General features: G+C 43.0%; 1 protein-coding gene across 4 annotated transcripts in view; it reads right to left on the minus strand.

Moving 5' to 3' along the window:
- The window catches only part of DOK5 (docking protein 5), a 32,106-nt gene extending 8,526 nt beyond the window's left edge, over positions 1-23,580 (minus strand). For all 4 annotated transcript variants that reach the window (XM_088527854.1, XM_088527841.1, XM_088527845.1 and 1 more), the window contains exons 1-2: positions 23,465-23,580; positions 7,444-7,551 (exon numbers count right to left, since the gene is read on the minus strand). In XM_088527854.1, coding sequence (XP_088383980.1) covers positions 7,444-7,551; positions 23,465-23,530 — 174 coding nt within the window. In that variant the 5' untranslated portion in view covers positions 23,531-23,580. The remainder of the gene's footprint in view (positions 1-7,443; positions 7,552-23,464) is intronic.
- Between the last annotated feature and the right edge of the window lie 848 nt (positions 23,581-24,428).

Genomic DNA, 24,428 nt, shown 5'->3' on the forward strand with positions numbered 1-24,428 from the left:
TATTGCCTGCAGAAGGAGGGAAAATAATTATGCCAAGTGCAGACTGCAAGGAGCAAGTGAGTGCAAGAACCTGCCCTTAACAAACCAAGAGAGAACCCACTTGAAGACTCTGGATGACAAAGCAGCCACCACCTCCCCTTCAACTCCTTCAGTGCAACCTATCCAAACAGGATTTGAAACCAGAGGCTGGTGGAAGAATCGGTGCTTGCATCAGTTCAGGAAATGTCTAGATTAAAAATACTTGGAAAAATAAGTAAGTAAAAATATTTGGGAAAAAACCTCCTTATGTCGCAGAAGCAAATAGAGGCTAAATGCCTATAAAGAATTCACACGTTTGGAGAAGCAAGTTCTAACGCAGCTTTTGACACAACAGAAAAAGAAGTCTAATAAAAAACATATCTAATAAAATATACAGGCTAAAAAGTGGACAGTTTTTGCAAATCTTCAACTTTTCATTAGAAATAGCTTTTTTTTTTTTTTTTTTTTTTTTTTTAAAGATATTCGAATGTTTTGAAATTTCATAAAGGGAATTCAGGGTTTTAGACAAGCTTGTGTTGCTTGGGTGGCAATAAAAAGAATTCTAAAAACAGCTTTCCTTCCAAAAATCTAAGCATGAATTTTATTTTTCATATAGCTTCAGCAAACAGATATTTATCACATTTTACCACTTTAGTATCTGTTTTTCACCCTCGTGCCCATACATAGTATTCTTAAACTCTTTAAACTCTTCATTATTTGATTCTTTTTAATAATTAGATGAATAACCAACAGGTACCTTCATTCTTGTGGTCCCACTGGTGATACTAACCAGAACCTTGTGGAATGGTCTTGTACTGAGCTATATTAACGCTAAACAGAGGAATACAGCAATGGTCTTGGCTGAAAAATTAAGAAACTACAGAGAGTAACCAGCCTGGCAAAGGCAGCAGCATTCCTGCAGAGCACCTTAGCTTTCACCAGGATACCCATTTCAGCTCCAGGGCTTTTCCTCCTAAATCATTTTGTTCTAAACAAGTTCTTGCCCATTCCCTTTGGAATGGAGACTTTGGAGCAAGATCCCCAAAAGGTGATCTCACCGAACTGAAGGGACAATGAGCAATTAGTGGGCAATCTCATTAAAGAAAAAAAAAAATAATAATAATAATAAAGGAAATGAGCAGCTCAGCCCATTTCTGGAAGCTCACTCTTCAGTAGGAGACAGAAGGAAGTGCCAAAATGAACAGAACATCCCCCAGGGAACACACCAAGCCCTCTGCCAGAGCTGCCAAGTTCAGAAACCAGGTTTTATAGCCTCCAGGTTCAAAATTTTACATGTAAAAACTGAGGGTTCCTAATTGTGCTTAAGTTTGCATGAACATTTCTTACTCTTCCAGGAGGTCCTGTGATAGGAGCACATTCCCCAACACTAGGCACTGAAAAACTCTGTTAAATATGAGGAATCTGTCATAACAGGTTCCCACCGCACATGGCACAGGACAGGTCAAGCACAAATCACCAGCTGCCAAGTTCAACTGTCATTCTTCTCATGCGTCACAAAATTATTCAAATGCAAGACAAAAAAATAAATAAATTAATAAAAGAGCTAGGCTTTTTCATTCAGGACACAGCTACCCTGACATTTATACTGAACACATTTACATTTGCTGCATATTAATGAAACTGGGACCAATGATGAAGCACGTACCTAACCAAGTTCAAGTTAACAGTCGCAGAATTTAGCCATACATTTTGCTAATGAATTATTTATCTGGGATTTGTTCCAACAAGAAAGCTCATTTCTTATAACCAAGCATTTAACACTGCTGCTGCTGGATAACACAGCAGTTGGCTCTGCAGCAATGAATCCTGAGAGCATCACGTCAGGGTTTAAGTGAGGTCAGGAGAGGTTTGCACTGACCAGGGGTTGGCAAATGGCCTCTCCTGAGGCTCCTGCTTTCTCCTACATTTACTTTTTATTAGGGTATTCCTCCTAACCACACTGCATTATGAAATAAAGAAAACAGATTATTTCTCTCATCTGTTACTGTTACCGTGGTCTGTTTTGCTTTGCTTAGATGTCAACCAAAATTAAGTCATCTTTACAGGAGAAACCTCTCCCTCTCTCAACATGGGAGCAGAAAATAAGGATTCAGAGCTCACGAATGTCACCAACATGAGGAGTGGAGCTCAGCATGATTCTCTTTTCCCTGGTCCACGGGGTGGGTACACAGGGAAGGCAAGAAGAAAGGAGAATACGAGGAGTATATATTCAACTTAATGCTCAGGGCAGTAACAACCCCCATCTGTGGGCTATACATTGGGACGAGGGAGGGGACACAGGAAAGGGGTCCAAAATCAAGTGCAGAAACGTGAAGTCCCCTCCGTGCAAGATCCAGCTTTAGCCAAGAAACGATTCCTGTTGCTGAGGCTCAACAGCACGCCTGTGTTCCTGCGGAAAACCTGCTTAAAGATCACTTGCTATTTGCTCTGCTGCGTCACCCAGCAAGATGCTTCAAAATACTGTCATTATCCCAGGTGCCTAAACCGCCTTCCCGTTGCTCGCACTTAGGCAACAGATGGTTCAGAGTGTCTGGCACTTACGCACGGAATTAGCAGCAGAAGCAGCAGGCTGGGAACAGCCCCTCTCCTGCGCTCCTGGAAAGAGCTCGGGAACAGCCAGCGAGCACCTGCAAGGAGCCGAGAGCCCAGCTTCTTCCCTGCATTTCTGCAACAATTCTCCTCCTGCCCAACTCTGGGAAGAAAGTGTTTTCATGGTTGGCTTAATTCCTTAATCAAGGACAAATAAAAGTACACAATAATCTATGTTTATAAATTTAATGCTAAAAAGCAATAGCTCAGAGGATACAATCCTAAGGCAGTTTTTAACAGCAAAATATTAAGAAAAATGTTATCTTTTGTAGTGATTAAAGACACTTTCCTTAGCACACTTCTGTCTTACTTTCAGGCCTCCTTTTTGTTAAGGTGACAAACTATATAATTGAGACACATTACACTAGATAAAAATCTATAATACTTTGCTGAGCTACTGTGGTGAGAGCTCAGGGACAAGAACAGGGATTAATAATTAATTTCTCAAGTGACATTACAAGCAGACAGAGCCTCACCCTGACCAGATATGCTCAGGCAAATTTTCTTCCATCTCAGTGCCAGCGTATTCTCTACAAAAAAAAAAATTATGCCAATGCAGAGTGTACCAAAAGATAGCTCTCATATCCTTTTGAATTGCATATAATTCTTAAATATCAGTAGCCTTTCAGTATAGTACACATGGGAGAAGGTATCTACACAACTGCCACTGTCCATGGTTTGCAAATATCCAGTGTTTTCATCTTAGAGACTTCATCTTCTGCCTCGGATAACTGTAAATATACCCGGTGGTGGGGACACGGTCAGGAGTCACTGCTGTCACTGCTGCTATTCCAGCGCACTTGTGCTTTTGCAATTTGCCATTACACATTTACCTATGCAAACATGGGAAAAGAAGAAGTAGTAAATAAAATCAAAAGCTAAGAAGAACTACCAGATATCAAATGGAGATTCACTTTTTACTCAACCAGAAACTGCCCCTCAAGCCACATGAGGGCCAGAGCTGTCACCAGAGCCACAACCCTGAGCTTTGTGACAAGCCTTGGGTCCTTCTTGCTACACAAGTGACACGTCCATGCCCCACAGGTTTGCTACAAGCCTCAAATCCAGCGTCGCAATAAAGATATCAAGCGTCCTGAAAAGTAACTTTAATTCTTTTAAAGCCCCACACCAGACATTTTATTCACGGTAAGTGATACTATTCATTAAAATAAATGTTTAACAGCCAGCGATTAGCAGAGTGGTCATACTTTAAACAATTAATTTGCTACCAATACAGTTTTGCATTAGCAAGCCTGGAAAACAATTACAAATTACACAATTCAATTTTCCAAATGGATTATTCCGTAACTAGACAGAAAGACCGTTTAAATTACTTCTGCTGTTTCAAGGCAAGATTAATACAATCGGATTAAAACTTAGATCCCCTGAAGGAATCCGTATATTCCTGTCAGCAGTATGCAATTAGCTGGCTTTATATTGGAATATTAATGATTCTTCTGGTACATTACAAAGTCAAAAGCCCTTTAGAGAAACAATTTTTGCGTTGCTCCCAATATTATTTTGTTAAAACATATGGTAATTTGTAGATGATTATTTATTTATATTTAGCAAATGAAAGCTAGACAGCTACCTGAGCAGCAATTTTCCGTCCAGATTTTGTAGCCTGGATCCTAATTATTTTTCTCTCCCTTGTGGGACTAAGGAATTAAGTGGGCAATTTGCATTGTGAATGCAAATTTCCAGTGCACTTCATAAGCTACAGATGACTGTTTCTCAGATAACTTGTGTCTTTGTAGAAAGCAAACAATCTAAATCCTAACTATCCAAATCCTTAGTGTACTAACCTTCCCGTGTTTTAAAAAATAAAATAAGATTGCAGAGCATTTATAAGTCAATATTACTTAAAAATGTATTTATTTTTATTCTTTCAAACTTCTCTAGACAGTGACTTTGCTATCAACAAGTCTCTAGCTATGGATTACACATAAAGAGAGAGATGCAATGAATATAGGATTTTGATTTCTTACCTAAAATAGATTTTTCCCTCACCACACACGATTTCTGAGAAAGTGCATATAAGATGATCACGACAAGCACACTCTTAACTAAAGTTGCCTAACATATGAGTGTCCACGTTTCTGGAACTGGAATATGAACTGAACTTAATTAGTTCTAACATGCACCCATTAAACTGAGCTAACTAATCAGCACCAATCCACTATCAGGATCTTGGAGTCCCCAGCTCACAGCAACCAAGATCCACGACTGCTGATGCTTTAGCAGAGCCTAACAAGCACGTGAGAAAAATCTCCCCAGTAAAAATGAGAGGTGGGAAGAGATGGACGTGGGATAGGGAGGAAAAAGGGGGTTACCCCATCAAGCTTTGGGGGGGAAGGATGTCAAAATTGAGTTTTTAGCGCATAGCTCCATAACAGGGCAGGGATATCACAAGCCCAATGTCTGCATGCACAGCCCGGTGTGAGCACAACCCTGGGGAGCTGAGCCCGGGACCAGGACTCTGCTGCAGCCTGTCTACAGCAGGCCAGATGTGGAGCTGGTACCAAAACACCAACAGGACAAAGCTCAAGACAGATTCTTCCCAGTTTGATTAACCAAAAGCAACATTTGCACTTGAATTCATCACAGAAAAAAAAAAAAGAAAGAAAGAAAAAAAAAAGAAACAATTCAACACTGAGGGAAGTAGGTGCTTTTGGAGACAACTTAGCTGCATTCACTACTATTTTCCTGTCCTCTGCATTTCTGTGATGAATTAAAACTTTCCTGAGATAGATGAGGTGAACAGGGACTCCCCAGTCTTCTCAGTCCAATGCTGCTCTCATCAGAGCTGGAGAATGAGGATTCAGAGCCCACGTAGGAGGTCAGCAACCACCTTTCTTAAACATCAGCAAACTCTATGGAAGGTTTTCTCTCACAGCATCACCTGCACCGCATTCGTCCTTAGGTTCACTAGCACAAACTCTGGACACAGTGACACTTGACACGTTAACAAGACTGGCTGGTCTTCTCATTTGTACATTTAACTTCACTGTCAGGCTGTGAGAAGGTGACAAATCGGAACAGTCACAAAAAGACTACACATCGCCAAGCCATTCCTACAACACCTGGCCACGTGCACTGAGATGAAGGCAACAGCTATGACTCCACATACATGACACACGAAAAAGCAAACTAGAAGCTAGTCTAGAAGCTGTTAGATGAAGTGTCTGAAATAATAAGTTGTCTTTTAATTATCAGTCACGCTTCTTAAAAGAAGCGGCTCAACTACACAGCAGTAGTGTCATTTGGCTCTTTTTTAACACCTCATTGCATAACACTATTAGAAGTATTTGCATCATTCACCACCTCTGAATTTCACACCTCTGCAAAGTTTAGTTAAGAAGATGAAAATCACTTTTATCCACATGTTCTCTCCTTGTAAGTTAACACGTTTTTGTCAGGAAGTGCTATTTAATATTCAACTTCCTCTCAGTTATGTTCAGTAAAAATAAGCAGAACCTGTCAAGTTTTAGAGTCATTGACTGCCAAACTAGGAAACAGCCTCAGTTGGCATCTCGGTGAAGCAATGGGGATGCTGCAGAGCCCCGTTGCCAAACAGTAACAGCACAGAGGTGAATGGCAGCCCACAGACCCTAATTAACTGTGCTTAAGCAACCTGGATCACAACACTTCACTGCTTCATTTACAGAGCATGCAGAGAATGAACAGTGAGGACAACATCAGAGTCAACTCCCACAGACGAATATCCTGCTGCCAAGCCATGCAGCCCTAAGAGCTACCTGCAGGCTCGCCTGCAACGGCCAGGATCATATGGGGTCAGAAAGAGCTCCCCATTTCATACAGCTGGACTGTAAGCTTTCTGCTAGAAACCAAGATTTTGCATGCCTTATTGTAGTTCAACACACCAAGACCCAGTACTTTTGAAAGTTCCTTAATTTAAGTTTGGATATACTATTTCTGAGTATGATTTAGTAGAAATAGCCACAGGGTTTTATGACCGACCAATTACAAATTGTGGCATGTAGGCAGATAAATCCAAGAATTCAGATCCAGTATTCTCTCCAAATCTCCTCCTAAATATGTGTCAAAGTAAATAAGCGTAGATCAGCCTCCAACTGAGCTGTGCTTTTTGATTCCCAGGAATTTATGCATCTAATTCCTAATCTAATGTATAAAGCTTTTGCAAAATATATTAAAGTGTTTCTTATTTTCATCTCCATGCCCAGGAGAATAACATGTGTAAATTCTCAGATGACTATGAACAGCACACAAAACTTCAGTAAAGCCCTTAGACGGAAAACTATATTCATTAAAATTGGTGAATTTAGCAAAGATTTTCATATCATCACTTCAAGAAAAATTTGCATGTAAAAAAAGATCCACGTTGCCTTTCATTTCTGCAAGTGTCTAATGTCCTCCCACGGATGCAAAATCCTTGCAAAATAGCAACCTGTCTTAAGTATCCAACTTTCTGAATTCATGCCATATCACCTTGGACAGTTATTATTCTAATTATGATTAAGAGTAATCATTCTGAAGTATTTCAGGTCTGATCTAAAGCAAAAAGGATTAGGCTGAAGGGAGGAAATGACTTGTTCTATAAAAATATTAGAGACATATTCCACTAGCTTAGCAAGATGGATAGCTGTAAAGCACGAAGATGTAATGCTCGCTCTGCCTCTACAATACCAAATGAAGGAATATGCAAGTGAGTCGAGTACTTTGAGAGTAAATAAGTTCAAATTTTCAGCCCAAGTAATACATGGCGACTTAATTTTTATTCTTTATTGTATGTAAAAACAAATTTTGAGAAATAAGCATATCATCAGTTCTTACCTTGTGATAGCATCTAAAGTAAGCAGCACGCTCATCTGAGAACTTCTCCAGCCTCTTTGGCCCTTTGCTTGAAGCTTTTTTGAATACTAACCAGCATCTCTGGTAAATCTAGAGACAGAAGAGAGTAAACTTGGCATCTCCAATGACTTGAATATCTCTAATATTTGCATATAAGTTAAACTCATAAATCAGCTTTTGCTCCAGAGCTACAATTAATGGCTCTTGGTAGCTTAAACTCAAAAAGTGAGGCTAACAGATGCAACCCATTTCCTTTAAATTATGATACCAGTAGAGATTTTTATGAAGACAGTGAATGCTTGCATAAAAGCTTATAGAAAGAAAAAGTCAGAATCAGGATGCTTGCAAATGTAGGATTTCTAGGAAATAACTTTAATTTTTTCAAGTAACATTTTCCATTTTAATGAATTTGATAATGGTTCTAATTTTGCATACTTAAGGCAGATACAAAGAAAACTGGAGCAGGCAGGCAGGAATGGAGGTTCTACCAGAGAAGCAGAAGAGATAGAACTCCACATGCCTATACAGGCAGACATCAGCATGAAAAACGTTACTGGGTAACAGAAAAGCCAGATCATTTAACCGCAGACCCTAAGGCCGTTCTGACCAGTGGGAATTCCACGTTCAGGGTCTGCCTCGTGCAGGCACGCACATTCCTGGCCCGCTTGCCTGGGAAAGCCTTTGGCACGCTGACAGGCTGTTTGGAGGCCAGGTAGCCGCTGAACCCATCAAGACCTTCATGCAAATTTCCAGCTTACTGGCCACTCAACAGCACGTTGTTGAATGCAAAAGCTTAAATTGCATTGTTCACGAATTACCAGACATTGACCAAAATGAAAGCTTACCATCAAAACAGGAATTCAAGTATGCACCAACTTATACTGAGAAAGTTCTGCCTCTTTCTGCGAATCTTGCTTGCTGAGCCTAGGTTACCTCATCAGATTCCACACGAAAGTTTTTCCCAAACCTCCAGAGAGTCTCCTGTGTGATTACTCAGTCTTTTTGCTTTTTCAAAAAAGCTGCATTTTTAACTTGAAGCATTAAAGGCCCATAGAGGAGACCAGAATCTTTTTGTAATGCGCTCAGCATTACACAATATGCCCTAGGACAAGCACAAGCACAAAGTGGGAACATATATGAGACATTTGGGCTCGGGAGCACTTCAGGCCAGAAGTAACTCAAAGCTGTAGCCACAGTTCTGACCTCAGCAGCATCCAGACAAGCAGAGGCAGAGTAGGAGAAGGATATCCTAGATTAGTAAGGAAATACGGAATTTTGTTCTGCCTCCGATTGACTACAGATCCAAGCTGTCATCACCCTTCCAAAATCACTAGGTGCTATTGGCATTGAGCACAGTGGATGACTAGATATTGGTGCCATTAGAATTTTATTGCTTCTGGAATAAATATTGGACTTGAAGTTCTGGTTCAAGGAGAGAAAAGAATAAAAAGACCTCTCAAAGTTGGAACACCTCATTATACCAACACCATTAGCTGAAGATGGTTCGAACTGAAGCTTGAGAAGAAAGGAAGGTGCATTATTCATCACAACCTGTTAAAACTGGAGGAAAACTAGTTGGGGCATAGAGGTTCCTCCTCTGAACTTCCTTATCAGTTAATCAGCTTGTTCTATGGCATCTCCAGGCTCCCGGTCAGCACATTAGCTTTCTGCATTGTCTGTTTAAGGAGTTCCACTACTTATTTTGTCCTAGACTAAAGAATGAATACATCAACTGCACTTTTACATAACTGCGGCTGAACCTTTTCTCCCCACAAAACTATACTGCTCAAAACGTAGTTCACGGAAAACAAAAAGCCCCTTTTTTTGCATCTAAGTAATGGCATTCTCATTAGCAGATGTGTTCCTCCACAGCTGATTAACAAAGACCTACAAAATCCTCTAGCCATGTCACATTTAGCAGCTCCTGCCTCACACAGTCCATGTACAGTCAATGCACAGAAGAGAATGTGACACCCCAGAACAGAGAGCTAATCACTGAGCCTGCATAAGCCACAATATAGAGCAAGTAATTAGGTCTTTGATGTCATTATGATCTAGTGTGTGTCTGAGATGTCAATATTTCTCAAGTAGAAGATAACACATTAATTGTTTATATTGATGCTGCTGTCAAAACAGTTCTAACAAGAAGCAGCCCCAAATGTGTCTTAGGTGTCTATTCAGTCAGGAATATTTAGCTCACTTATTCCTCAAATCAACATTTTCTACACCGCTCCATGAATAGGAATTAGTTGAAATTGCCACTGTAATTACTTCCACCCCAAGCACTGGCAATGATTAGATAATCCAAAGAGCAAATCAGGATCCGATGTGCCACAGAGGGATGAGTAATAGCTGTTCTTTGCATAACACCTCCTAAAACTTCTAAGGCACCCCCTGCGAGACCTTCCAAGAACCCTAACCCCAAATTTAATTCAAGTATCATACAAAATAGCATCTACTTCCTGCAATAATCTCTTCTGAAAAATTTCAGCTTCTAACAGCCCACCAAGCAAGCAACACTATAAAACTCAAGGGAAACAACACCGTGACCGTACAAAGCAGATCATCAGAAAGCCAGCGAGGTGATCCAACATGCATGTCCAAGGTCATGTCAAATCAGTCCGTTCTATCTTTGGCTCTTCAGATCAGCTGATGCAAGTCATTACCACAACTGAAGGCAAAGGAGCAACATCAAAGGAATTGCACAACGTGAGCATTTGGATCACTGCCTCTCCACTCCACGTCTTACAGACTGGGCAGGATTCCTCAGCTAACCCTGCTGCTGCTCCTGATGCTGGAAATGCACTGCAAGGCAAAGAGCTGTTATTCCCATCTGGAACCAGCCATCATCTGGCTTAGTAAAGTGGAAAGATTTCCCTCTGACTTTACTGGGTTTCATGGTTCAGATATAGTTTGAAATACTCTTGCAGGACAGCAAAAACAGAGCCTTGTTGTCCTCCATGACTGCCTGAATCCTGGACCTACCGTAAACTCAGGTGAAGGAGGAACACCACGTCAGCCTCTATCACCTCCAAAAGGATCCAAAAAGAGCTAGATTTCAAATGCCCCAAAATCTCATTCTTTACTACATGAAAATTCTATGCAGCAAACAGAAGTCCAAGTGATAAAACCAAAGTTTATAGTTCAGTTCAAGCTGATTTTCCCCTTATTCCTCTCTATTTGGGTTCAAAAATAGATCTAAAGAGAGTGTCCAGAAATATATCAAACATAGTTTAGAAATTTGGAAGGTAAGGCTATTTTTTGTATGTTAGGTCAGCGGCAGGGGTTGGGGGCTGGGTGGGATTAAACCTAAGCCAGATATTTCCTCATGTACTTTTTTAAAAATACACAATGCACTAAGGCAAAGCCAACCTATTCCACTTTAGGGCCAAAGAACCCCATCATGTACTTCCTTGACTTCGCTTTATCCCTGTTAAAGGACAATAGTTCAAAGCGTAATTTAGCAAATTTATCTCACCAATAAGCAGCAAGACTTTAGGGAAAGCTGACCCATTTTATTGGGGCTTTCTGCCCTAAAACTAACCAACCAACCAACCAAACACAGTGGCATTTATAGGGGCTGTTGTCAAATAAATGGCAAATTGGTCTTTCTAAAAGCAGTAAAGTGCTATCACACAGCTTTGGATGACATTCACAAAGTCTGGGCTACTGCTAAAAACTTGACTTTTGCAATTCTGATAACCTAGTGGACCTGTCAGTAACATAAGCAATTTCTCATAGTATGTTCTCTACTTTTTTTTTTTCAGTAAAAAAACCACAATAACTTTAGTTACTATAGTCCAAGCTGTACTAGAAATTTGTTTAGAGTGATTTAAAAAGTACATTGATAAGTAGATTAGTTCACTGGCTTCACAAAACAAACAGCAAAGTTGTCCATATATTGTCTGTAAAAATATAGTTGCACTCGGCAACAGAACAATTTTACTTTCCCAGAATATCCATTTAACATTAGTGTTATGAGCAAGTGATATTGCATTATTCATTGTGATCAGGTTATAATGACTACATAAATCAAAGTAGTTTTACATCAAGCTATCCTCCTCCCCAGGGAACTGAAGAAGATAATCTAGATTTCTCCTCCTTCCCTCGAGAAGGATTTGTATAGACAAACAAGCCTCACTCATTCCTCTACATGCTGCTGAACAATTTGGCAGTGGATGCTTTGTTTTAGCTCATGTTTTAGTTCACTGCTGTCACCACCAGCACAGGTCAAGTCTGGCAGATTTCAAGGTGGGCTGAGCTCATGCAAAGCCAAGAAACGCTTTCCAGATGCACTCTTCCTTAGTAACAGAATTTTTAAAAAAGGCACCCAAGAGCTTGTGAGAATCCTTTTACGGCAAATCCCTGCAAATATCAATAAGGTGGTTCAGAAGCCCCCCTCAAACTAGGGATGCACACAACAGCTGGAAGGCCCAGAGTTTAGCAGCATCTTAATTAGGGACCCTAGCCAGATGCTGAAGCACATGTATCAGAGAAGTCTCCTTCTGTCTCCACCACAAATTTTTGCAGGGCCTTGGGAGGACACGACAGATTAGGAGCAACCAGGACATGCAGGAGGTTGGTACCTCAAACAGGCCAATGACACCAGCTTAATGTAGAATGTAAATTAAGACGAGAGAACTGGGATTTAACATTTGTCCATGCCACATGAACACCCTAAACCTGCAACAAAGGAGTCCCTATTCTTTCCCTTCACTGCTCAGGGCACGGTGGCTTTTGGCAAGCATTCCTTACATGCAAGGAGTTACACAGGAGTCCTGTTAATAGACTCATGTGCAAATAGACTGCACCACGTATGACAAGCTACACAGTAGATGTAAGGTAGAACCAGTGGTGCTATTTGACACAATGGAAGGAAATACAGAACCTGGCTCCATTTTTCAGTTTCTCTAGTGTCTATCTAGCATTTCAGGACCTGAAAAAAAAAAAAAAAAAAAAAAAAAGTTAAAAAGCAAAATTTCAGCTTCCAATCCATTCTCCTTCAGAAATCATTAGCTGGATGCAGTATCCAGATAATTATCTAAAATATCCTCCTACTTTCAGACCCTTCTTCATGGGCTTGCAGCCTTTAAAGTAATAGTTTGTCACTGGCACAGAAGAGGCTCATTCTGGGCCGTGTTAGGCCATTAGAGCAAAGTGCCTCTCAGTGCCAAGAAGCATTTACAGTAGAAGCCCTCACTTGCTAGTGACAGTTTTAAAAAAGTCAGAGTGGAGCTAAGCATCCAATTTGGTGCCTTGAACATCTGCTAAGCTTTATATGTGAGCACAGTTAATTCTAGGCATGAAACTAGACAGGTGAGAAATCAGTCTGGAACTTCAACTACTAAAGGAAAGGAGGAAAAAAAAAATGCAGGTTTCCATGCAGACTAGAAGTTGACTCTGCAGGTGGCCAGGCTGGCTCCGAGCTCTGCAGAGCCCCATCGGATGGGCTGCTCTGCTGGGCCAGGCTGTTAGACCAGGCTAGTGAATTAATCCAGTTTTGTGGTGTCCTGGGTTAGGTAACTGCTGCACAACCTGAAGCACCCATTACAAATTATGGTTTGAGGAGTGGTTTTTTGTTGTTGTTTTTGGTCATTTAAGATCTGACTTGGTTGCTCTAATTACATGAGAACTAGGAGAAAATAGCATAGATGCGGCTCATTTACAGCTCACGGAGCAGGCTAATCAGCACATGAAATGCAAAAAGGCTGCAGACCACATATGCACTAACCTTTAATAACAAGAACTCGCAACGATGGCACGCTGCCTGGTTAGAGCAGCTGGAACAGGGATGTCTCCGGAAGGAACGGGCAGCTCCGCTCCACGTGCAGCGATGAGCTGTGCTCGCCCAGGCTCGGAGAAACGGGCTGGAAGCACATGCAAATCCAGCCTTTATCTCTGCAGAGCCCCCCAAGCTGCCAGCAGTCCAAGGCCAGAAACAGGAGAAGGGCTTTGGTTTCCCAGGCTTCAGTGTGTAACCTGTGCTATTCAGCTGTACCTGTCGCCCACCTGGTAAGGAGAGTTAGTGACACTTAATGCACCTTGTGCTGCTTGGAGAGCCCAAGGTGACACCACTGCAAGCCAAAAACCAGCAGACTGAGACAACGGTCCATTTTGGGCGCTGCTGTCACTCACCAACTAGTTTAATTGCAAGCTTCAACAGGAAGCACCACAACTGTCACTTAGTACAGGTGTCTGTTCACACTACCTCCCATTCCCCATGCACGCATCCTCCACACACCTCCAATGAAAATCTCAAGGTATCTGTTCATCCATCCCATCCCAACACAAACTCAGCCTATGTTATTCCTTCCACATTCCTTCCTGATGCTACAACTACGCAGCAAGCCAAGGGTCGTTCCCCTGGGCCCCTTGGAAGCTGCATCATTTTTAAAATTAAAATAGATTTGCATGAAACAGCAAATATTGCTAGGAAGTGAATCACTGCAAGTTGGACTTCACCAAAATACAGCGTTTTGTTAAAAGTGGCAGAATTACAGCCCAGTAAATCATAGTAAAAAGCACTCAGCCTCACCTTACAGGATTGCAGCAAGTAATTGAAATCATTTGGCCCAGATCTCTAGACTGACTGAGGCTCCGTCCAAAGCTGCAGCAGCAAAAAGCCCGGAGCAGTTAGAGTGCACGTCCCCTTCCAAGCACCGCGGTGCACCGAGTTCAGAGCAAAGATCTCAGACACGCTCTGAAGGCCGGGGCACAAAAGGACTCGAGTCACAGCAGCGAGCGGGGACCTGTCGCTTGATCCTGCGCACGGACCGGTGAGCCCGAGGGTAAGAGCCCTGCCGGAGCGCTCAGAGCTGCCGAGCGCATGGAAAGTGTCTCCTCGTAAAAGCATCTTGCTTCTCGCTCCCCACATCAGGGGGCATTCATGGTATAACGCCAGGAACCTGCACACAAATTTATTCTCAGCAATGATTTGAAAAGCAGAATGAGTAGGTATTATGGTTTTCCAAGAAAGGTGTAACTAAGCCCAGCATTTTATATTTACCTTTATTTACCCTCTAAGAGAGAGAGAGCAAAATAGGGATTCCAGAGCCAATATTTCCCTGGCACACAGCTTCCCACCCACTCTTGCAGTCCTATTGCATTTGCTCAGACTTCACGTTACTTCAAAGGGACAAACCAGCTTCCCTTCATTCCTCACGTCACTTCTGTATAGTAAGAGTTAGTTCAAAACTAGTTAGTTCAAAAGTTTTTTCACACGTAGGCAGACTCCAGCCTCAGCAAGGTGCAACTGCTGCCTAGAATGCACTTATGAAAGCTAAGCACAACACTGCCTTCTTAATTTCCACAACCCCATTAAACAGGGGCCACTTGCACCCCGTCACACAAGCCCTCTGCCAGGGACATGTCGCTCACATGCAGCACAGTCTGAACTTACACCCGTCCACAGTGGTGCTGATGCATCAGTCAGACCCTATAGAGCGGCTTTTCCCCTTTGCTGATTATACAGCATTGATGGTTGTCCAGATAAGAATCATACAGGAAGCAAAGGAACAACTTAAGCTACTACATTAAGGTTACCAGAAAGCAGCACGAGTGATTTTACTGTATTGAACTTTAATTCAAACAAGTTATATGATCCTCAGCACAGGGAAAAAAAAAAAAAAAAAAAGAAAAAACCACTTTTCAGTTTAATAGTCTGAACCATTTGTGGTGTTTCCGGCAGCACTTGATACGAGTCAGACAAAAAGATAATATGAACAGTCCATCAACAATCACAGTTATCAACAATCACAGTCCATCAACAATCACAGGATACCTAAAGCTACACAGACATCAAATTAAGATGTCAGTCTCCAGCACACACCTTACATCTGTTACATTTCTTTTAAAGGTTTTCACAAGCACTACAAAACATACTAATTTATCAGTGATCTGTCTTTGCTACAGCAATGTCAGTTTACACCACCGCAGAACAATCTTCACGCTATATACCAAATTGATGATGGAAAGGCATCAGCAGCAGAACTTAGCCCTCTAACAACCAACTTCCAGTATCCAGCTGCTCTTTGGGCCCTCCTGGGCATGCACCACAGCTAACAACCACCTGAAGAACGTGCACGGAGCCTCGTCCGGAGAAGAAAACCCAAGGAGCAGGGAAGGAGAGCAGCCAGGAAGGATGACCGACACGAGATGAGGGAACTGCCCGAGGTAAGAGCAGAGGAACTTGGATCTTCAGTCACACGTGCATTGGACTTGAAGTGAGAGTCCTGCCCTTGAAACTAGGTAGAGCATCGGTAAGAATCACTTGTTTACTAGTTATCATCTTTAGGAAAGGAATCATGCTTGGCAGGTGGTGTGTTTTTGAAGGAAAACAATGAGAACCTGAAGGAAAATGTAGAAGTTAATTTATTGGAAAGCATATTCTAGAAAACAAACAAACAAAGTTACTTTCCCTGCTCCTAAAAGGCCACCATCTAAACTGCTATTTCAGACTCCAAACCACCACCTACATCATCTTACTCCTTTGTCTTCCAGAGGGGTTTGTCCACTCCCTCTGGAAACCGAGTCTTGGCATCAAGGATCTTTCTGCTTCAAAAGTCAGGGTAACCTGTCAAGACAGCTACTGATTTATTAGAGTCAACATCCCATTTCTGTGTCAGAAGGAATCTGGAACCATCCTGTCCACGGGCTGACAGCCGCAATGCCAGCAGCACTGAGGGAGCTGCAGCAGGTTTTACAGGGCATCACCAGGACTTTTTCTCTTCCCAGCTTGGAGACAGAGGCTCATCCCTGCTGCCTCTGAAATGAGCTGAGAAATCTTCATACCTGAGAATTTGTTCTAACACCTTATAAACAGTTTTCTAAAAATATGAGTGTCCAACAGGCTTAATATCTCACAGGTTGAATTGGTATGGAGAAAATGTTCCGTTTTCCTCTACTGCATCAGTACTGCAGATCAAAAGCATCTGTACGGTGAACAAGAATTTGATAGGAAGGCTGATTCAAGGGTAGGTATAGGCAGAAAACCCAATCTTTCTTTATTCTTCTTGTTTCCAGGTTTCACAGCTCACTAAAATCCTCCTATGTGGTTTCTGGCATGCTCATTCGAGCACCCATCTCTAACCATATGGCTCCAGTCCTGCAGGCTGCCTCCCCCCGTGTTATCATTGCACAGGGCTTCACAGAAACACTGTTAGGCAGAACTTGTAAAAAACAACACAACAAAAACAACAACAACAAAAAAAAAACCCCCACACACGTCACTTTAAACATCCACGGCAATCTTCTCAATGGCGTTTCTTCACAAGTCAACAGAATTAAAATCAGTAGCAGAAAACCCTGAAAGCTTCAAATCTTTTCAGATTTTGACATCTGTAATTTCAACTAGAGCTAAAGACTTCCATTTTCTCATTTTTGATTTCTTAAATGAAACCTTATATGTTAGTTTTCCAAACTTTTAAGTAATAATTCAAAAGTTTTCACATCTAGTTATACAGGAAGTGGGTGCAGAACATTCATGTAAACTTCCCAAGGTACCTACAGCAAGAACTTCCATTTTTCCTTTTAAATCTAGCATACTGTCACTGTCCAACATACACATTTTCATGTAGTATTATAACATAGAAAAAAAATCCTCCCGATTTTAGGAGATTTTATTGTTTTTTAAATAGTAATATTCTTCAACATTTTAGGTAAAGTATTAGCCAAGACAGGAAACAGTCCAGAAACCTAGCAACCTTTTTGCTTTGAGTTCTTAAAAATGAATCCAGAAATACTTGGCAGCTACCACAGCTCACATCACTCCAGCAAGCATTTCCTAGAAATAAGCAAGTAGCAACAAAGTTATGAAGTCAGCTCCTTCCTGAAGGCCAAGTTATTCCAAGTGTCTATTACAGGATATTTTAGGAGAGCCCTAGTTCTGCAGCAGAGGACACCAGGTATACCACATCCCTTCACACCAACCTGATAATGAGTTTTGGGGCTGATCAGCCCCATCACACAAAGAGGTCTGACATGAGCAGACCCAGTTTTTGCCATTAACAAGATTAATACTAAAGAGGGAACAACTCTACCTCTGTAGCTCCAGTCACCACATCTTTCATAAGAAATCTTCTGACCTTTACCAATTTTTCTATGACTAGGACTTGAGTTACCCTCATTGGAAGCATAGAAGGTTGACTCCAAGAAATCACTCCTCCACAGTCAGATTTTCATTTCCAGTCCCTATTTGTAGACTGTCCCCTGCTACTTATACAAGGTCACCCTAATAATGAGGAGGGGGAAAAAAAAAAAAAAAAAAAAGTGAAAGCTGTTTAAAACACTATTCTATACATTTCCTTCCACCTGGGAAACTCATGTGGACAAACTGTAGCATCAAACACACTGTTTGACTTCACCTGCTAAAATCAAGCTAGCCCTCACTTTAGGTGCCCAGAGCCTTTTGTGGATCTGTCCCAAGTTTCCAAGGAGGACCCACTTTCTAACAGACGGATGAGGCTGGTCATTCTGTGCATAACAAGGAGGTGCCTTCGGCAGATGGGGTTACGCAGCACGTAGAGAGGGCTGCACAGAGCAGGGATTTAATTAGAAGTGCTGTTAAACAGATACGGCTGCAAGAGCAGCACCGAGGCCCGTCTGCAAGAGCAAAGTGGAAGGTGCCCAAGGAGACTTGGAGGATTCTGCAGAAATCTGCTCCCAGCATCAACCTTGACAGACCAAAAAAAAAAAAAATCACATGGTTCCTACCCCATGTGCTTTATTCTCTGATAAAGAGAACTATGAAGACTTTGCAGAGACCTTATTTTTTTAGAAACAGATACTTAGCCGTTAGCACATCTCCATTAAAGTCAATGGATCCTCCCAAATGAGTATTTTTAATAGCACGTAGCAATTTAATAGTAATATAAACTGTGAAGTAAACTCCCAGACCTCTAATGATTATTTGCAGAAGTACTTTCATAAAACCATGGAGATTGTAAAATAAATCAGACTCCCTGATAGCAGTGCCCAATTTTGAAAGTTCTACACATTATTTTTAGTTTAAGATTGTTTTCTGGTTTGTAAATATGCCCCTGTAACAGGTAATACATTTTACAGAAAGACAAATGCTTTGTGAAGTTTTTCTAACATACATCAAATTGTCAGGATTATTTGTATTAAATACTTCCGCCATGCAGAGGCAGTAACCTATGTATATTAATTCAACTGCATATGTCATCTTAGAGAGTTCCAGTTGTAAGAATCATTCTTTTTTCAAAAAGAAAAAGAGTTCACCTTCTAGATCACAGAACTTAATTCTCATATGGAAATTACTGTAGCATTTCTTATTTTGCTTTAAGATGTATATGAACTTTAGTGTTTTCTTGAATCCTTTCTGAATGTGTGCACATAAGCTCAGACAGGCCACTTCTCGTGACTATGGGAATGGAAGTTGTAAAACTACAGTTCTTACATCTTTACCATGGAATAGACAGACAGACAACCTAAAATATCATTTTGACACATCATCCAGCTAACAGAAGTAGTTTCCATGTTAAAGAGAAGCTTGCTGAAGCAGAAAGCATCACACCCACTGTATTCTATGTCCTTTGCTTTAGGGTAACTGAAACAAATATACCATGCAAACAACTTCACGTTCAGGTGAGTTATTCACCACTATTCACTCATTTCAGCCTAGATTGGGTTAGGACTTGGTCTTTCACATAGACAATTAGCAAGACAGACAGGACTGTTTCAGCACAGGGAACTTTGAGGACAGTGGGAGGAGCACGAGAGCAAACACTACTGTAGATGGCATCACATCTATTTTAAGCCTTGAAAATTTAAGAGATGTAGTCTATCCCTGCCTTTGAATTTTTCTTGGAAGATTGTCCAGTAACTCCATCTCCTCATATTGCCTATGCAGAGCTTTGATCCACCTTGCACCCCAAGAGATAGAACATCACTATATGCAGAATGAAGTTCAAATCCTGATATACCTTTTCTATCGGTGACTTTAAAAAAATCAGTGCTTTTGGAAAGAGAAATGGGGATGCAATGGAAATACTGGGCACCCAAGACAGATATGTTTATGATAGACAAAGCCTGGAAGAAAGTGTGCAGTCAAGTCTGTATTATCTTAAGGTATTTCATATCTCTTGGAAACATTACAGATGAGAAAACCTCTTAGGATGCCAATGTTTCTGGTCTAGTCCAATGCTTCTATTTAAATACTGTGCAGAGACAAATGAGACTCCAAACCAGCTTTGAATGTGTCCACGGCTTGACCCGAGCGCGCTCTGCTCCACACCAGCACATCTCAGCAGGTTCTCCAAGGCACTTCTGTTTGACCAGCACTCTTTTGCTTTTAGCTGGGTACAGCTTTAGGCAGCTGCAGTTCATCAAAGAGGTTTCCCTCTGACACTAATAGCCCTTAATGCAATAAGACACTCCAAGTGTGTTACTAGTACACCAAGCGCCAGGGACTGACAGCTAACCCCATGGCATCCAGCTCCAGCCATCTCCTATATATCAACAGGCAGGGACAGCCCAGATGCCTATGGGCTCCGTAAGGTCTTCTGAGGAGAACAGCACCCTCGCTGAGGCCCTGTGTGGGGCCTGATGGCACCTCAGCACTGCACCTGCAGCCCAGGACACCCCTGGCTTTGCCCAGGCAAAGGCTGCAGAAATCCCCTGCTGTCCCTCCTGTCCTGTGTCTGCAGCTCCTGCTTCTAATACAGTTGTGATCACGGCAGGAGAGGGCACCCTTAGAGCAGCTCTGTAATCCTCAAATTGAAACGCGCCTTCCAGCAGAGCAGAGCTTAGGGGTGGCTGCAGGAGCAGCAAGCAGAGCCTGGAATCACCAGCAGCTCCATGAAGGCGAGAGGTTGCAACAGCTCAGCCCGGGAGGAAAGGAGCCCGGGGGACAAGGGACTCTTTCGGCAAGTTCTCATCCTGAAAAATCCTCCAGGTTGATCTTAAATCGTCACATCCTGCTCTTGATAAAAGCAATGGGTTTTAGGTGATGTCAGAGTGCTGTGATCCAGCACTTGGGCAGGAGCACCACAGTTTAGAATCAAGAAGAACATCCTTTCTTCCAAATATATTAGGGAGAAATATATTGGCTCTACAGAAGACATGTGCTACCCATGTTGCTATGGAAACTATTCTATTAAGTATGCAAATTCAATATTTAAAATGTACATAAATAGAGCAGGTACAGAACTATAACTGGCCCAAATTAGATTTGAGGGGCTACCAGAATTGCCATTATTACTTGACAGAAGTGCAACTTGTTTTTGAGCAAGGTGTTTTTCTGCACCCCTTTCTTTCCAAATCAAGCACCCGCATCCCAGCTATTCTGGAAAGTCACTTCTTGAGATAATTTGTGGAGGCAAGCTCTGCTCCTAGTTCCCTTGGTGATGGAATTACCATAGCATTACAGAGGAAAACCCAGGAGCTCAATTCAGTCTGCAAAGACAATTCACTGATTATAGCTGTGCCACTATAATATTGGAAGGTATTTTAATAACTCCCACTTATATCTCATCACACATAGTACTGAAACCCTTCTCAATTACACAGGAGTTCCTACACGAGGCTGAAGCCAGCTTCTGCTTCCTATAATTTTCATGGTATGGGGATAACATTTTCTTTGAAAGTTTCCTGTTGAACATGCTGAAGTCTGTAAAAATATTTTCCCTTCTCACGTCACCTCAAACTCGCAGGGGTGTAATGCCTGCTACTAGAAAATAAACTTTGCACAGCATCTTCTCCGTTGAGGAGCCAAGTTCATTTGCCACCTAGTAAATTTAGGAATTAAAACTCTTCCTAAATCCTCCTGGCAGCTCCAGGTGCTCAGCATCAGCCCAGGACACACACACCTGCATCAAGGAGGGAAAACAATTCCCAGAGCAGCAAGGGGATGTCTCAGCTGTGTCCTGGGAAGCAAGCACTGGCAGCCACAGTTGTGCAAAAGTCTAAGCTAGTCTGGAATTTAAAGAGCTCAGGGTACTCAAAATTAACCCCAGTACTCACTGCCACTCAGATGTCCTAAGTAAAGGCACTGCAATCTTAAGAGGCTTGTAGAAAATTGTAAGTTACGGGAAGGAACCTACGACCACATTTCAACTGTTTATTTCTGAGTAATCGGTGCATAAACCAATACTCTTGAGAGCTACATGGGGAAAATAGCTCTGCAATTAGTAAAACTATTTGTTTTCAAACATGTTGGGGCATCAACAATTGCACAGGTGACCTCAGCTTCTCTGCCCCAGGCCTCTCCCTTCCACCAGACTTCAAGTGGCAACAGGAGGATCATGATCAAGGTGAGCTGCCCCACAGCACTGGGGAGCCTGTGGGACAGCAACCCTGGAGCTCCCCATTTTTTGAGCTCTGTGGCCACAGTCACTCTGTCCCTTTGCTTAGAGTTCTTCACAGAAGCAGTTTCCACCACCCCCACCCTTTTCACACTTTTTTTTCCCATACATTTAATAGGATAAAAGCCTTTGAAATAAGAAATGGGATTAAAGAAACTGTCTCTTCCAAAAAAAAAAGCATTTAACATTTGTTCCATTTCCATGAGCTCGGTATGGGTCTCCATTTTCTCCCTGTTGATCATTTGACAGTCAAATTGCATATAACAAGAGGATGAGGCACACTATTCCTCACCCTCCACGAGAGGAGGGTATTGGAAAGCTCAAACCAATGAAGGTCAGAAGCTTTAGCAGCATTTAAGCTTATGCAGATGTGCCCTATTCACAGATCCATGAGATTTCACTTTTACGATATAGAAGGATGTGTCACAGTTTAGTCTCACCTGTTATTTATGATGGAACAATCTGAGTGCTTCAGGTGGAAGAGGACAGTTAGAATACGCTAATCCTGCCAGATTTACTGCAACTTCTCTCATAATAAAGTTATCTCCATCTATCACTGAATCACACAGCTCATAAAGAATGAATTACACCCAGCAAATCCACGTATATCATCTTCCACTTAAAAAAATGCCTGCTGGAATATTATGAAATGCTTTGTAGTTTCCAAGCAAGAGGTTACCAAAACTGTACAGAAACCATTGAATCATCTAGCAAGATAATGAAATATTAATTAACAAAAAAAAAAAAAGAAAAAAAAAAAACACCTTGCAGGTAAACTCTTCTGTAACAACTCTCAATGTAAAATTCATGCTGTAAATAACTCAGAACTGCCAGTTTAATAACGGATCAGTTCCCGATAAGCACTAGAAATGAGTTACTCTCCCATCCTGTGGCTAATAGAGCGTTTTACGCGCACAAAGCCTTCCTCGCCCCACGTCCTCCTCACGGCACACCGGCTCGGGAGCGACACGGAGCACGCAAGGCTCCCGAGGGGCTGGGGAGCAGCACCCCAGGAAGGGCTCGGAAAGAGAAATCACAGAGGGGACCAGCCTGCCGCTACTGGGGATGCAGAACCTACAACTAAAACGAGGGACAGATGGTAGTAAAAGAATAACAGGCATACACAAGTTTAAAATAAAATAGCAGGCTAAGGGAAGCAGGGAAGGAGGATTTAGGGGGGATTTTCATTGGAGTAACTTAAAGACAACCAACATAACGCCGTAAGATATCACAGAGTCCTCACCAAGCCTGTGTAAAAATACTACAAACGCGACATTGAAGCAGTCTCTCCCTCAAAGCACTTTCCTCGCCAGACTCGCGGCCCTCACTGCCCGCCCCGCAAGCCACCGCCTTCCTCCCGGCCACCCTCCTCCTCCTCGCACCGTCCCTGCAGCTGCCCCATCCCGGCGCTGCGTCTCCGCGGTGGCCAAAACACACGAACACCCGCGTCTATGAACGTGCACAACGCGCACACACTGACGTGCCATTAGATGCCTTCTTTTGCTCCATTTATTGCATAGAATCTATGATTCTGCTTCATTTCTCCCGCCGCCCCCCAAGTTTCCAGGCGCGTCTCCTCTCCGGAGGAGCCTCCGGGCGCAGCTTACAGAAGACAAAGAAAAAACCCGAAATTGCCCCCCTCGAGGCAGGGGAGCCCCGCGGGGCCCCGGGCCGGCGCTCACCCCCAGGCGCCGGCTGCGGATGCGCACGTAGCCCTGCTTGACGATGTCGTTGAAATTGGAGGCCATCCCTGCGCGCAGGGTGCGGGCAGCCGCTCAGCGAGCGCGCATGGTGCGCGCAGCTCCGCGCCGGGAAAGTGCGGCCGGCGCCGCCCCCGCGCTGCGCCGCCCCCCGGACCCCCCCGCCCGGCTCCGGTGTCCGCGCTCTCCCCTCTTCAACGCTTGCGCTTCCCCGCTCCAAAAAAATAGCAAAATCGGGTTTTCCAGGGGCAGAGAGTCCCGCACCCCGCGGGCGGCTGCTGGACGCCCCCGCGCAGGAGCTGCAGGTGACTGGAGAGGGGCTGCCCCTCGGGCCGAGCAGCATCCAGGGCCTCCCGGTTTCCGCAGGGCAGCGGCTTTCCCAGAAAGTCCCGCAGATGCCTCCAAGACGGCCAAGTGGCCCAGCGCCAGGGTCTCTGGCTGGAGACCCGTAACGTGAGCTGCCGTCCTGCGCTTCTCGTCGTGGAAATGCTGCACGAGCATCCGCGGCCAGTTCTAGGCAGCGTGAGGTTGTGTCAGTGCAAGACCCCGTCCCCAGGATGCTGCTGCACCCCCTGGTTCCTCCAAGAAGGTGCAGACGCTGCTGAGCGTGCCAAGGAGCCCATGCAAGAGGGGCCACTGGGGCTCCACAGGGGTTATCTGTCAGGGGCACACTATAAATACTACATCTTGGAAAAACACGCGGTTCGTCTTTTCATAGCATCTTTTAATAGCATGCCCAATATAGACATCGTGAGGAGGAGGGCAGCCAGATGACTTGGAGGATTATCACACCCTGGGAATGCAAGCAGGGCAGCAAGGTGGCAGGATGAGCCGGAACGCCCAGGGAATCTCCAAGCAGCATAAAAGCGCCCTTGCATTTCTCTATTGAACACTAAAGCCCCTGCCTGAAGAGCCTTTGGTCTTTTCAGCACCTGCACTTTCTCTA

The sequence above is a fragment of the Tinamus guttatus genome, unplaced genomic scaffold (assembly GCF_059628265.1).
Source record: "Tinamus guttatus ecotype Peru unplaced genomic scaffold, ASM5962826v1 Tinamus_guttatus_pri_ptg000027l, whole genome shotgun sequence".
In the NCBI taxonomy this organism is placed as follows: domain Eukaryota; kingdom Metazoa; phylum Chordata; class Aves; order Tinamiformes; family Tinamidae; genus Tinamus; species Tinamus guttatus.